Source organism: Zymoseptoria tritici, chromosome 13 (assembly GCF_000219625.1).
Source record: "Zymoseptoria tritici IPO323 chromosome 13, whole genome shotgun sequence".
Classification (NCBI taxonomy): Eukaryota; Fungi; Ascomycota; class Dothideomycetes; order Mycosphaerellales; family Mycosphaerellaceae; genus Zymoseptoria; species Zymoseptoria tritici.
The window spans coordinates 958,385-972,781 of record NC_018206.1 but is presented as its reverse complement, the minus strand read 5'-3'; the positions used below and the strand labels follow the sequence as shown (position 1 = coordinate 972,781).

The 14,397-nt window shown below is 54.2% G+C and overlaps 7 protein-coding genes across 7 annotated transcripts; 4 read left to right on the top strand and 3 right to left on the bottom strand.

Annotated features, from left to right (window-relative positions):
* Window positions 1-4,178: 4,178 nt before the first annotated feature.
* MYCGRDRAFT_97502 (uncharacterized protein) lies at window positions 4,179-5,396 on the top strand (the record flags this gene model as incomplete). The annotated part of the gene is made up of 1 exon (XM_003847644.1): window positions 4,179-5,396. One exon carries the CDS (start codon window positions 4,179-4,181, stop codon window positions 5,394-5,396), a length of 1,218 nt encoding a protein of 405 aa, XP_003847692.1.
* A 321-nt stretch (window positions 5,397-5,717) lies between these two features.
* On the bottom strand, window positions 5,718-6,233 carry MYCGRDRAFT_51197 (uncharacterized protein; the record flags this gene model as incomplete). The annotated part of the gene is made up of 1 exon (XM_003847604.1): window positions 5,718-6,233. One exon carries the CDS (start codon window positions 6,231-6,233, stop codon window positions 5,718-5,720), a length of 516 nt encoding a protein of 171 aa, XP_003847652.1.
* Window position 6,234: 1 nt separating this feature from the next.
* MYCGRDRAFT_111714 (uncharacterized protein) lies at window positions 6,235-8,652 on the top strand (the record flags this gene model as incomplete). Its single annotated transcript, XM_003847645.1, has 6 exons — window positions 6,235-6,306; window positions 6,762-7,028; window positions 7,087-7,189; window positions 7,245-7,624; window positions 7,678-8,320; window positions 8,381-8,652. 6 exons carry the CDS (start codon window positions 6,235-6,237, stop codon window positions 8,650-8,652), a joined length of 1,737 nt encoding a protein of 578 aa, XP_003847693.1.
* A 490-nt stretch (window positions 8,653-9,142) lies between these two features.
* On the top strand, window positions 9,143-9,633 carry MYCGRDRAFT_97500 (uncharacterized protein; the record flags this gene model as incomplete). Its single annotated transcript, XM_003847646.1, has 2 exons — window positions 9,143-9,379; window positions 9,457-9,633. 2 exons carry the CDS (start codon window positions 9,143-9,145, stop codon window positions 9,631-9,633), a joined length of 414 nt encoding a protein of 137 aa, XP_003847694.1.
* An 867-nt stretch (window positions 9,634-10,500) lies between these two features.
* MYCGRDRAFT_111713 (uncharacterized protein) lies at window positions 10,501-11,178 on the bottom strand (the record flags this gene model as incomplete). The annotated part of the gene is made up of 1 exon (XM_003847603.1): window positions 10,501-11,178. One exon carries the CDS (start codon window positions 11,176-11,178, stop codon window positions 10,501-10,503), a length of 678 nt encoding a protein of 225 aa, XP_003847651.1.
* A 413-nt stretch (window positions 11,179-11,591) lies between these two features.
* Window positions 11,592-12,092, bottom strand: MYCGRDRAFT_97498 (uncharacterized protein; the record flags this gene model as incomplete). The annotated part of the gene is made up of 1 exon (XM_003847602.1): window positions 11,592-12,092. One exon carries the CDS (start codon window positions 12,090-12,092, stop codon window positions 11,592-11,594), a length of 501 nt encoding a protein of 166 aa, XP_003847650.1.
* Window positions 12,093-13,374: 1,282 nt separating this feature from the next.
* Window positions 13,375-14,367, top strand: MYCGRDRAFT_106559 (uncharacterized protein; the record flags this gene model as incomplete). The annotated part of the gene is made up of 3 exons (XM_003847647.1): window positions 13,375-13,516; window positions 13,745-13,819; window positions 13,879-14,367. 3 exons carry the CDS (start codon window positions 13,483-13,485, stop codon window positions 14,118-14,120), a joined length of 351 nt encoding a protein of 116 aa, XP_003847695.1.
* Between the last annotated feature and the right edge of the window lie 30 nt (window positions 14,368-14,397).

The following is a 14,397-nucleotide window of genomic DNA, read 5'->3' as shown; positions in this document are numbered from 1 at the left end:
CTCGGTCTACATGGCGGGTGGTGGTAGGTCGGGGGCTGGTTTGACATTGGTCTGGTCGCGGCTTGGTCCGGCTGTTGAAAAGTGCAGGATCGTGGTTGGGGGATGGAGAGTGCGAGCAAGAACGGAAGACCGCGTTTCTTGTGCCATTCACGGTGAGCTCCGCCATGGGCCATGGGTCGGATGGTCGAGTGCTTAGAGTTACCTCCATGGCTCCGCTCAAACCGCACCACTCAACTCGGACTCCAGTAGCTCGGTCGGTTTCGTGTGAGCTCGAAGCATGAAAGGTTTGTCGTTGCTTTCATTCCTCTCGAAGACACACATCTTCCTCGAACTGTATTTCCGTTCCCTGGCGCAGATTGCACAGTCCAAGCCCACAGAGTTAGACACATGCAGTGCAGTTTGAGCGGAATCACGGAGGTAGCGGTGGGCGTCCGTAGTGAACGCCCAATCTGGAAACCATTTATCCCGGCTTGGGGCGAAAGAATGCGAAAAACGACAGCATAGGCGTGTGTTGCGTCGGCGGCTTCTGTAGGTTCCGACCTTGTCTAAGGTTACGTGGCCTTTTAACAAGGACGCAGACCAGTAGAGTGATTCGAGCCCTTGGTATACCCATGACCTGGCAAGGAGCGGTGGCTACTCCGATGCGTTCACACGCTGTACTGCTCCCTTTGCTGTGTCAATAAAGTGTGTGTATACTATCCTCCCTCTTTGACGGGATTCGGGGCAGCAGAGTATTCCAACTTTCGGCTGGGCGGTCAAGGGAGTGTTGGAGCGAGGATTCTGAGTATTGGTGGGTCCCAATGAGGTGGTGTTTGGAGGAGGAGAGTGGTGTGCTCGAGGGAGTCGAGGCTGTACCGTATACTTGAACCACTGCGAGAATCCGATCAATCGTGATGGGAAGCATTTAGGTACTGCCTACCTCCGTGCTTCCGCTCAGAATGCACGCTCCGGGCTACCTACGTGCACTTTGTCTAGTCGAATGAAAGCGATGACATGGAACCACCTTATCGACAGGACCATGTTGTTATTACAAAACGGATTCCGGTGCCAGACTCCCCAGCTTTTCGCACATCATTCATTGTACAGCTTTCTCTTGGTTGCCTTGGTCGGTGCAGTTTGAGCGGAAGCACGGAGGTATTGCATACGCGGTGAGCAGGAGCACCAACGGTCTTTCGGTTCTTGAAGCCTCGCTGCCTTCCGCGTCGTCTGACTTGGCTGGGCTCTCATGTGTCCAGCCTGCCCTTGTCAACTCTCCTTCGCGACCCATGTCTGTGCTCACCGCAATTAAACTCGCCTGCTCGCTTCTCTCTTTACATCGTCTCGAGTTGTGTCCCTCGACATTTCACACCAATATCCCCTCGCTCGTCAGTAGACTTATCACACCCGCAAAACCACAAAAATGAGAATCCAGATCATCGCCGTCCTCGCTACCACAGTCGCTTAAGTCAGCGCTATCTACGGACACCACCCTTGCGTCCACGGTGGAGAGGGAGGTACGTTTGTGTCCGTGGACTACGAGCTTCCAGATTTGACTCGTGATAGTGCCATGTCCCTATTGGGAATGCTGTGACGATTTCGGCTGCGGAGCCGACAAACACTGCCACAGTACGTCGACGACTTGGTCGCTACCTTTGTCAATCAACCTTTGAGGTCTATGCTGACTCTGACGTCCTCAAAAGGGTTTTGCGAGGAGGGCGGCATGACTTCATTTGCCAGTGTTATGGTGGATACTTCCCCTATTCGGAGTGCGTGAAGCAGGGCAATCCGCATCGTATGCTGGAGCGCTAAGAACTTTGGGACTCGGGTATGTGGATCCATGGCATGCCTTGCTTAACGCGTCGTGGTATCAAGAGGGAGGAGTGGCGGAGAAGGGCAGAGGAGGTGCGGTATTATAGGTCGTTAGCACTTTTGCAAATACTTCGTTCAGGCTTTGGCGGTACCTTCGTCCTTTTGTTAAGATTACGCAGTCCAAATCAAATCGAGTGGCGATTATGCGGCGATAACTGGTCGGAAAGCTTGAGCTTGGGTGTTGGCTACCGAACCGTGCGTGACAGTCTACAAGTCCCTGTCGAAAGGTGTCTCCGTGTGATCGCTTGAGCTCCACTCTCCCGGGTGCACATGGATGGCTTGGAGTCGACGGTCTGCGTGGGAGCACGGAGGTACCCTACAGCTCACCAACATTACCTCGTCGATACGTTGCCGCTGTATCGGCTGTGCACTTCTGCCTCGGTAGACTCGGTACAGACAGCTGACGCATCAGCGTGCTCTTCGCCTTTGCAAGGCAAGGACATTTGCAGGCCTCGAAAGGTTTGTCGGTCTGTGCTATTTGTGAACTGGACTTCATTCCAGTTCGGGCTCGGATGCTGAACCAGTCCCTGTCAAGTGATGTCAATTCGTTGCCGCGCCTCTCCGCGCACCTCCGTGCCTATCATATAGGTACACCTGCCCGCTCCTCCTCTTCTTTCCTTCTTCTCTTCCTTACATTCTACCCATCGCAGTTGCACACTCATCAAGTCGGACCTCGAATCGCCACATGACCGTTGCAGACCTCCAGTATGCTCTTCCTCAGTCGTATCCGCAATCATCTCTCGCTGACCGGTTGGACAAAGATCAAGTCTCGTCAAACACGACCGCCGCACTCTTCGCGCCGTCAAGTCGACGTCGAAATTTCAACACGGCCATTGCACACCTTCAGTATGCTCGCTCGTCCTGTGTCGTATTCGCCATCGTCATCCGCTGATCGTTTCGACACAGATCGCTCGGCACTACAGCAGTCAAAATGAAGCTCTCCATCTTTGCGATTCTCGCCGTCGTCGCTTCAGTGCGTGCTGGCTCCCCTTGTACAAGCGGCGTGAACAGTATGTCGTCATTGTTCGCGTTTCCATAACAGCTTTCAGATTCAAACTAACCATTGCAAAAGATGAGTGCGAGTTCAACGGCTGCTGCACGGACGGCCTTGTTTGCGCATCTGACTTGCTGGTCTGCAAGGTTGCATGTGAGGACGGCGGAGACTATTGCCGTCAAGGAACCTGCCAGTGTTTCTACAAAAACCCTGGCGAACCTTGCGTGCGGCAGTGTGGGTGTCAAGGCCCTGGGTGTTAAGATGCGGGCGCTGGGTCGAACTATTTCATTTGTACGAAGGAGATTGACAGGTATTAAGACAATCGTTTGCGGCGCTTGAGACGCTGCCGTATATCTTGAGGATAGCAACGCGGTTGCATGCTCCTGGCATGAAGAAGTCGGCCGGTTTGCCCGGCTGCGGCTGCGGCTGCGGCTGATTGGCCTTGTCTTGCTTGTTCGCTGTGAGACCATATTCGAATCGCGAAGTCCTTGGGCAAAGTCGAGTAAAAGCAAATGTGATAGGTAGCAGAGGCCTTCAATGTAACGACGTGAAGTGTGTGTTGAAGAATCGACTCCAAGTAGAACTAGTCTCGGTCCAAAGCTTGCCGAGAGCCGATCGCGGTCCGCGTGCTTGCAGCTTCATTGAAGCTCAGGCTCGTGGTCACTCTCCTGTTTGCGCTCATCATCAACACTCACACTTCCACATCATCACTACCATTGCATCGAGCCTCGCGAACGATATCACGCCTCACGAGTCATCCCTCACAACTGCCTCAAATCTCGTCCGACCTCGTCGCCCGCCCAGCCACGTCTAGGCGCATCCCGCGCATCCCGCTCGTCCTCATCGCAAACGTCGTCGATTGATCGTGCTCCACCTTTCAACCACCAACAATCAGCAAGAGCTTGGAGAGAAGGGAAGACCGGAGGCTTGTGTGTTGCGACCAGTCGGGCAAGAGACACTCTTTGAGGGGCTTGTCACGAATTGTATTTTATACCCTGCTTTATCCATTGTTGGAGAAACGAAGCTGTACGTATTGGCCATGTTTGAGTGCACGGGGAGAGATCCAAGAAGTGGGAGCGAATGCTGGAATTGTAAGACTACGCTGGGAGACTGCGCTGATACGAATTGTATGATACTCAGACCTGAACCTGAACCTGCTTGTTGCTCGCCAGTGCTTGGGAGCATACAAGACGTGTACACTACCCAGGCAGACACGTACCAGGCGATTGACATCTCCGATAGCTGCAAGCTTCATCTCCGATCTAGCACCTGGGTCACTCAAAAATTGCCCGCAGCACAGCTTTTACTACCTCAAGACTAACACACCCTGCCCAACATGTCGGGGGAAGACGATACCTTTGACATTGACATCTATGGTGACGATGCCGAGGACTCGAAACCCACCGGAACCACCGAAGACTACGGCGAAGACAAGATCGACTTTGGCGAAGACGAACCGCTAGACAGTGAGATTGCAAACGCAAACACACAAGCCGGCGCGGTGAACACCACGGAGCAGTCAGATATTAAGCAGGAATCACAGCCACCGCTAACCCAGCATGGCACCAAGCGGAAAGCGCCCGACGACGATGAAGACGTCAAACCAGCACGTCCAGCATCTTCCACGCCCATGCAGCAGCAACAACAGCAATCACACACCTCACCTTCCGCCGATCGAAATGCAACAGCAGCCCTCAAACTCGCTGAACTCAACTGGTGGACCACAGAAGAACACTTGCGCGCCTTCTGTGCCTCCGCTGGTGTGGAAGGAAACCTCAAAGAACTCACATTCGGCGAACACAAAATCAATGGCAAATCCCGAGGTGAAGCATTCCTCGAATTCGACTCTCCATCCGCCTCAGCAGCAGTCAAACAAGCCATCGAGAAGAGCACGCTAAAAGAAGATGGCACGAAGAAGCCCAATTCCGCACAAGTCATGTACACACCTCCCGGCAACAACCCATTCAAGGGCAAGGACTCAGGTGCAGTCAGCAAGAAGGAATACACATCCACACCGGGCGGTCGAGGAGGCGCGTACAACTCTTTCGGAGCAGGTCGTGGCGGCGGCTTCCAGCGAGGAGGCGGAGGAGGTTTTCAGCGAGGTGGGGGAGGCTTCCAGAACCGCGGTGGCTTTCAAGGCGGCATGGCACCTCAGGCACAGCAAGGAGGTGGCTACGGCATGAATGGAGGTATGAACGGCGGCATGAATCCCGCAATGGGCATGAACCCTGGATTCGCCAACCCAATGATGGCAATGGGCATGGGCGGTTTCGGAAACATGCGAGGGGGAATGGGAATGGGCGGCGCGGGCATGCGAGGAAACTTCGCCGGCGGTATGAACATGATGGGTGCAATGGGCGGTATGAACGGTATGGGAGGCATGAACAACATGATGGGCATGGGCGGGAACCGAGGCGGTATGATGGGCGGTGGACGAGGTGGATGGAATGGAGGCTTTCAACAGGGTGGTGGTATGCCGCAGCAGCAGCAGCAGGGAGGTTACGGAGGTGGTGGCTATGGACAACAACCTGCGAAGCGAATGAAGCCTGAGTAGGCTGGTTTGGCGCAGTGTTCTGCTGAAGGGGTGCGTGTCATGATGAGCGTTTGGAGCTAGCAGCTTGGGACATGCAGGGCGGGAGGATGCTGCGTGCTGGCTGTGTATGAGTAGACAGTGCAGGGGTGGGAGAGAGGTGCCAGAAAGGCCGTCTATTCAGGAGCAGCTGCCAGAAAGGAGGATTCTTCATACACGCTATGTGCAAGAGACCACGATCTCGAAACGCAAACTCTCAAACGCTGTCTTGGGTATCATTCGTCTCCGCCGTCCCATCATCCCCAATGTTCATCAAATCAAAGCTCCTTCCCATCGCCCTCCTCCTCAATCCTCCAACGACTGCACAGCCATACTCTTCCTCAACTGCCTCTGTCGCTGACTAGCCTGCAATTCCAACCTCTCAACAGCATAACTCAACCTCTCCTTCTTCTGCCTCAACTGCAACCCCTTCATCTCCTCCAACGTGCCCGTCCCTCTAACCGGACTCTTCCTCCCCGTTCCCCTGTCATCCTTCGATCCACTCCCCAACCTCCCCTCCTGCAAGTCCGCCTTCGCAATGAGTCCCTTCTCCCTCCTCTCCAGTCCATCCAAGTACTTCTCCACTCTCCCTAATAGCACTTCCACTTCCGGTCCGATTTCTGATAAGAGTGTGGATTGAGCGGATGTCAAGTCGTGTTCGGAGACGAGCTCGAAGTGTCGGGTTGTGGAGAGGACGCGGGAAAGGCGGGGGTAGTCGGATACGCCGGAGTCGAGGATGGAGATGGAGGATTCGAGGAGGGACATGCTGTGTTGGAGGGAGGTGACGCAGCCGGAGAGGGCGGTTGTTGTGGATGGATCCATGATGGCGGAGGGCAGGTCGGTACTCTTCGACGCCGAGCCTAAGCGGAGCTCACGGTGTATGATCTGTGAGGTGGTATGTGGCTGTCGAGACCGTATATGGCTGTCAACGTGGTGTCGTCGTTGGTATTGACCTGGTCGCGTGTGAATGTTTCTGGGAAGACGTGAAGTTTGGTGGGGGCCGAGAGCATTGACCGCTCTCCCCTTTCAATTTCTTTCTTTGTCCGTTTGCAGTCAGAAGATTCACACTCGTCGGGTATCGATTCGACTACTTGAGTCGACACATGTGTCGTTCTAATTTCTGCCAGCCAAACAGCAATCGATGGTAACCGCTTACCATTGATCGCCTCCAGGATCATGCGCCTGGTCGTGAAATAGTGGAGTCGTGTTTGTGTAGCACGAGACAAAAGCCGTGAGTCTCAGCAGCGTTTGTCCTGTCTGACACGAGATCTTTGCCAATTCAAAATCTCAATTCCAGACCCAGCGTTACCCATGAACTTCTTCCTCTCAGCAGCTGACCTCGTTTCCCAGCCAAAGCGGCCACCCAAGCGAGATATGCTCAACGACGCAGATATCGATGCGGCATCTCGCCAGCTGGAGCAGCTCAAGCTCTCTGGCGAGGAGTATCATAAGACTCAAACGGAGGTTCTGGAAAAATATGCCTCTCTCATGGAAAATTACCGTCGGCTGAAGAGCGACTACGAAGAGGAGCGAGATGCTCGTGAAAAGTACAAGCAACTCGCGAGAGGGCAAGAGAAGAATCCGTTCGTTCTGGTCTTGGTAGACGGCGATGGCTTCGTGAGTGCTGGAGATTCGCAGCAAACAAAGCATGGCCTTATGCTAACAAATTCCGCAGATCTTCGACGACGACCTCGTGAGGGCCGGTGCAGAGGGCGGCTCCAGAGCTGCGCAGGTCTTGAACGATGCCATTGGCACAAAATTGCGCGCACAAGGTCTTGGTATGATGCTTCGGCATGCCATCAGCGCATTTCACTGCTAATTTTCATGTTACAGACCACTGCCGAGTCATGGTGCGCATCTACGCCAATCTCGCAGGCCTCAGCAAAGTGCTATCCCGATCCAAATTGTGCGGCGCGGAGAAGCGCTCTCTCGGGCCCTTCGTGGCCAACTTCAATCGCTCGAACGACCTCTTCGATTTTGTCGATAGCGGCGAACTTAAGGAGAACGCCGACTTCAAGATCCGAGCCATCTTTCGTCAATTCGCAGACATGCCTCAGTGTAAACATATCTTCTTTGCTGCTACGCATGACGTGGGATATGTTTCTGAGCTGCTGCCGTATGCCAGCAATCGAGATCGCTTCACGCTCGTTCAATCATACTCGACGCATGCCGAGTTCAAGAAGTTGGGATTCCGTATGGAGGAGCTTCGTGGGGTATGCTGATGGTCTTCCCGAACTGCAACTTCCAGACTGACTTCAACACGTAGGTTTTCCGAAATTCACCACTACCAACAGACTCGCAGATGCCCTACAAGTCCTCCGCGATTCCTCCATCGCCCATCGGACACGCTTCCAAGGCCTCCGCGGACCAATCTACCACCAATATCTGCTATTTTTATCAAAAGGGATTATGCAAATACGGGAACAACTGCAACAAAGCTCACGTTCGAGTGGCCGGGTCAAACGGCCATGCCGACGACTCCTCGAGACCATCCGACATTAATGACTGGCGAAGCACGTCCGCATCGACCGCCTCTCGCCCACCGGTGCCCATCTTTCAGAAGCACAGTCCCATGGGTGAATTAGGCAGCATATCAGTCGATGAAATCGCCTCGATGCTTCCCAACGAAGAAGATATACCGCCAAACAAAATCCCCGTCAACAAAAATCTCCAACGATTGGACCCATACGTCCCAATTCCTTCCAAAACAGCGTTATCCGAGTTCAACAGCCGAACGGCCAACCGCAAAATGTGCAACAAATATCATTTGCAAGACGACTGTAACAACGACATGTGCCAATACGATCACTCTCCCATCTCTGAAGACATCCGTGGCTGTCTCAAGCAAGCCGCACGCAGTCTGCCGTGTCCTAAACGCGGTACTTGTCGGTCGAGCAGGTGCATACAAGGTAAGCGGCCCCACATGTTACTTCTGACATAAGCGATTGCTAACTCGAATCGTTTGGCAGGCCATGTATGCCAACGACCCGACTGCAAATATCGCGGCGGGAAATACTACTGCAAATTGGGCTCTCCAGCCCACGGAGTGGATCTGCAACTTGCCGAATTCCTCCCGGCTTCGAATGTTGCGAAGCATACGCCGGACGAAGACGAGGGCACCTTTGACGACAAGTCGTCTTCTCCTGAGTCTGCTGGTGTATACAGCAACGCTGGCTCCGAACAGGGCGACGATGACTCGGGTGCTGTGCTGGCGAGCGCGGAGAAGAAGCAGGCGGACTAGAAGCTACCCCTTCCTAAATCCGTGGAACAGATGATCAGCGAGCAGGAGAGCGTTATGCGGGAAAAGCGACTTAAGTCCAAGGCGATGCGGGTTGCTGAACCGGAACAGCAAAGCACGACTGCAAATGGCCTGGAATGGTAGATTTCTTCTCTGCCTAGGCAAGAGACTGAAGTCAGACCAGAAGCGAGCACGCCGGATTGGGCCTATGAGGCTGATCTTGAATCCCTCCTGGTGTTAGCGAGCGAGCGCTCTATGTATGCGCTATGCGCCCTGAAGCACATCTCATTGGTACGAAAAGCACCACCTCGGGCGGGACAGCTTTAAAACTTGCAGACTTGCAATCGTAGGGAGAAGAACAAGCGCGGGAGGTCTGTAAGAATGTGCGAGGTCTCTGCCGACCGCGTTCCCGTACGTTACATACTCCCATATCAACATCGCGTTCGCTGTTTTCATTCCATTCACGACATCACATATCGCAATCAGCTCAAGAATGCACCTGTCCCTTCACGCCACTATGAAGACCTCTGCTCTCATTCTCGCCATCACCGCGCTTTATAGCTCCGGCGTGCTGGCAGACCACCAGGAACCCCTCGATGCTAGTGCCTACGTCTGCATCCGCAATAATAAGGTTATGGGCGAGGACGGCTGCTACAAGAGAAACGGCGTGGACCGTATCACTCACTGCCACAATGCCGGCAACGGTCACTATCACTACTCAGAGTGCCGCGTAAGTCTATCGCCGAGACTCAGCGCTGCTCGCCGATCCAGTCCATGCTTGCAAGGTCGTGCTAACGAACCCCACAGACTATCTGTTGCGTCGTCGCTAGTCGCAGCGGTGAAGAGTTCATAGACGTAACGCAACACTGCACCGGAGTGGGTGGAGTGCTTACGTCCTACAACGACCTGCCCGGAAACAAGAAATACCACTGTCCACTGGTCAACACCTGTGTCCCGGATAACACTGGCGCTCCTTGTCCCTGAAAGAAACGGGCGCGGAAACAAGGCGGACGAGGAGCCTTGCGATGAATGCTTGACGGACGCTACGATTTGGTGGGTGCCCTGGGCAGCGAGACGGATGTTGAATGGTCTGAGGCAACAATGGTGATCAAGAAATGGAGGACCGCTCGGTGTTCCGGTCCGTCTGTGGAAGTAGGATTCTTAGTACGCTTCACGGAGACTTGTATCGTAGTCTAGCTGCTTGCCCGATGATCATCATGCCTCGCATCACATATACAACTTGTCTCCGCATCGGAGCCTCATGTCTGGTTCTATATCGGCATACCTTGCCTGAACTTACCGTGCCGCCTTCAATGCCCGGAGCGAAAGCACGAATTGCTCTCCGCCCGTCAAGCGTGATCCGACGCTCTGAGCCAATGCACAATCGAGAACATGTCGACGTCTGCCCACACTATGTCACACATGGTTCCTAGGGCCAGCGCTGCTTCCCTGATGTACGAGACAGTCTGTACGTACGTGAGCTATGCTAGAAGCCTTCCAGCATCGTTTTGTTTTGATTCACTGCTCAAACCAATTTTTCGATTCTGCATTGTTTTCGATTCTGCATTGTTTTTGATTCTATACTGTTGTTCATTCTCTACTGTTTTTGTTTCTGTATTGCGAACGTGTCCTGTGAAGCAATTGCTGTACATCAGTCGACTGAACACCCTTTCCCAACCTGCATTCCCAACAAGCTTTCATATGATCAATGGATTCAACCCCACTAGCGTACCGCGAACATGAATACCAAACAAGTGCCGTAACCCTTATCCTTCATTCAAACTCTTCATCTCTGACCCAAACAACACCAACCACTCTAAATCTTGGTCCCAAACGTGACTCACTCTCCTTTCAACCCGATCGCGCCGCCACCATCGCCGGCCCGGCGCCCTGCTCCCACCAAGCCTCTCCCCTCTCCTGACGCTTCTGCTGCGCCCTGAAAATGCCCATCTCCGCCCTCTCCCTGGTGTGAGCCCACCATGTCTCTCTCTCATCCATCGTGTCGTTCAATCGCGAGCCCACGAACTTGTGGCTGATCGCCTCCTTGGCTTTGCGGTCGCATTCGGTGCGCTCCTCTGCGTTCTTGCGGGCGGCGGACCAGAAGGCCTTGACGTCGTCGAGAGTGTTCTTGGTTGGCTGTTGTTGTTGCTGGACGACCTCGACAGCAGTTGGCTTTGGGGTGGCCTGGCGGAGAGGGTGGCCTCGGTGGAGCATGCTCACGGGCGGAGCGGGGATGTCGTCGACGTCGGATGGCATTGGAGCCGTACAGGTGTGGTGGCCGTTGCGGCATGGTTCGGGCATGGGTGGTCTGGTCTCCCTGAACTCGGCGTTGTGGAAGGTGGCTCTGAGGGATCTGACGCGTTGGGCAGGATTGTGTACGATTCTGGGAGACGAGCGGATGGCGGTATTCTGCACGAGTCTTGGAGGCGAGTCGCCGGCGGAGCTGGACTGGCTGTAGGTTGGACGCATGTTGTTCGCGGTGGAGTTGTTGGCGTCGTTGACGTAGCGGGTGCTACTGGAGGACGACATCGTTGCTTGGTTTCTTGTGGTGTCGGCTTGGTGGGAAATGCTGTCGTGCGTGGACATGCGTATAATGGGGAGAAGTAGATGGGGTGGGAGCTGCCTGCGTTTCATACTTGTGCTGTGCCATTTTCTTGCGACGATTCGAATAGAGTTGGGAGGTTGTCTGCCATATTCTTTCGACAGTATTGGTTGAGGTTGGAGTAAAGAGTGGTACAGGTCGATGCGATGACTTGCGAAAGTTTGGATGTCGTCTACCATGTACTTCCCACGGTATAGAGAGGGACTGGAACACGGTACAGGGTAAAGCTTATGAGACCAACACGACGATAGAAATGGACGAACGAAAAGATGTAGAGGAGAGATGAGATTATTTTGCTTGTCCTTGCGATTCCGCTAACGGGGTCCATAATCAAACCTCATCAAGCATCGGGACAGTTGAATGTGATGCCTGGATAGATGCGTCCCAAGAAATTGTTGAGACCTTCCAGGACGACAGGCTTGACTTTGCCTGGCTTGGCTTTGGCTGTGACTGGAGGCGGAAGTTGGGTAATGGAGATTGAGGTAACTTTGCCGCCATTCTTTGGTCCAGTCGATACAGTGGTCCCTAGCTCTGAATACTTCGCCTTGAGCTTGTTCACTTGTGGACAGTTGGCCTGGTACGGAACACCGATGTTGACGTTCCAGGTCACAAATTGGAAATTCAACCAGCCGTACGTGAATCTCTTAGTACAGATGGCACGTCCTGGGGTAGGAAAGACTTCCGCTGGCCTGTTGACTCTGGCTTCGAGAGTGTTCTCCGGATCGAGAGGTCCGGAGAAGGTCTCAGCTCCGGTGTCCAGAATCGAATCAGTTTCGAGAGGACTGGCCGCCGCGCTGAAAGCGGCGGCGAGGATGAGTAAGGATGGGAGTTTGCAATGCATCTTCGTTGTGTTTGTGATCGAGATCTGGCGACTTCAAAAGATGTGTAGATGATCTTGGTCGGCATTAGCGCGCCTCGCGATGATATATAGCGCGTAAGCCAACAATGATGCGTCTCCCATGATCTCACAGCAACAATACTAAGCGTCGGCACAAAGGGTGAATGGAAGACAGACCTTTCAATCGGCATGACCAGCTGCCCCAGTAGCCAGTCACGAAAAGCTGCGCTTCTTTATAGATGGTCCGCGTGGCTTCGTGGTAATGAATTGAATGCCGCAGAACAATGTGCGTCGCACGATCCGCGGATTACGTGCAAAGCGAAATCTCTCGGAGTCGTGCTGCGGGTGCAGATTGGCCGCGAGCTTTGTCCGGGACCCATTCGAGTCTGTTGTCGCCGCAACATGTCGTCATCTTCCACAGCCCAAGCAAGTGGCTAAGGTTCATAGTGCTCGTTGAACTATGGCAGGGACCAAGAACTCAAGGTTGCGACTCATTGATGCTTTCGTCAGTGCGCGGCGACTGCAATTTTTCGAAGGCGACTTTCAACGTCCACTGATGCAAAGAGAATCTCGGCATTGACAAAGTTTGCTGAGCTGTCCATCCACTCGCAATAGCGAGTACGTGAGGTCGAAAAGGAGCACCTGGAACACAGACCTTGGACCCGGCATGACCATCTACCCTCGTAGCCAGTGGGCATTCCAGGGAATCCTTCGTCCAGTTTCGTGGCTACCATGCCGTCCAGTACCGTAATATCGATTGCTCCGAATGATCATTCCGCGAGCAACCCCAGGTCGGCAGACAGAGGCATTGCTGGCGCTGTCCTCCACGGGTAGGCTCATCGATGCTTCGTCTTTTGTTCCGGCTCGCGAGTCTTTCGAAGGCTTCCTTCTGGTCCAGCTCGCGAGTCTGATGCCGCAGCGAGAAGTGTTCCGCATCAATCGTCTCTTCGATGGCCAGTGCACGCGAAGAAGGTTCGCAATGCTCGATGAACCGTGGTACCATGTGCAGAATGGTACAACTCACCGGGTCGACAAAGCTGCCAGCATGTCCTTGACCGCAGTGATCAGTGCAACTTACTGAGCCAGTATCACAGCAGTCACGGAGTGTCACTGAGCTGCTCAAATATTCACGACGGCGAGTGACGTGGTCTGGCAAGGTACAGGATGTTCCCTCTCAATCGCGATGCTGCCCAAAAGGCGAACACGGCTTATGTCATCGACGGGGTGTCCCGCGTCCCGCACTTCACAAGAGCAACTTGCAACTCCACTCACCAACACCATCCACACAACCACATCTCCACTCCACCACCTACAAGACATCCACGCCCACCAGCACCACCCAAACGACCAACACCCAACACCACATACCAGGAGCCCACGAACAACAGCCTTTATGAGCGCCGGCATCGAAAATCTCAAGTCATTCGGTAAGAATTCGCCCTCGTCAGCGCACTTTGGCCTCAGCCTTGCGCTGGAGATAAGCGCCACAGCATTCTCCCTGGCTTTTCCCTGCGCTGGCAGTCCGCTTGTCGAGCATACTCCGTGCGAGCGGTGCTCTGAAGGCGTATCGTACCCACCGTCGCACGCCCGCGCTCCTTACCCCTCCGGTCCGACACCCCACCATGAAACACGTGCTAACTTTCCTCTTCCTACAGACCCGTTCGCGGAAGCTGATGAGGGCGAAGGCGAGGCCAAGCAGTCCGGAAACTACATCCACATTCGTATCCAGCGTACGTCGGCAATCCTCTCCGCCTCACGTCGCACCGCTAACCACACCCACCCCTCACAGAGCGCAATGGCCGCAAGACCTTGACCACCGTCCAGGGCCTTCCCAAGAAGTTCGACCAGAAGAAGATCCTCAAGGTGATCAAGAAGAAGTTTGCCTGCAATGGCACCATCGTCAACGACACCGAGATGGGAGAGGTGATTCAGTTGCAGGGAGACCAGCGCAAGGATGTGCAAGAGTTCCTCATCGATAAGAAGGAGGGCCTGGAGCTAGATGCCAAGACCATCAAGGTCCACGGTTTCTAGACAACTCCAATACCGCCACAACACGCGTGCGCTTGCTCTCGCCGATGTGAAGGTCAGGACAAGCAGGTGGAGTGCGCAGGGTCCGGAATGCGGAGGATACACTCGATGCAGACTGGGCCGGCGTGCCCTACGACTTTTCACGACTACGGCAAGCAGCCAATATGGCTATGACAGGGCACAGCGGGCGTGAAGCTCCGGATGATGAGTGGTCAGATTGACACGCTTTTGCTTTTACATGCGGGTGTGTGTTTTGCGATGCTGGTGTCCGGTCGCGAGC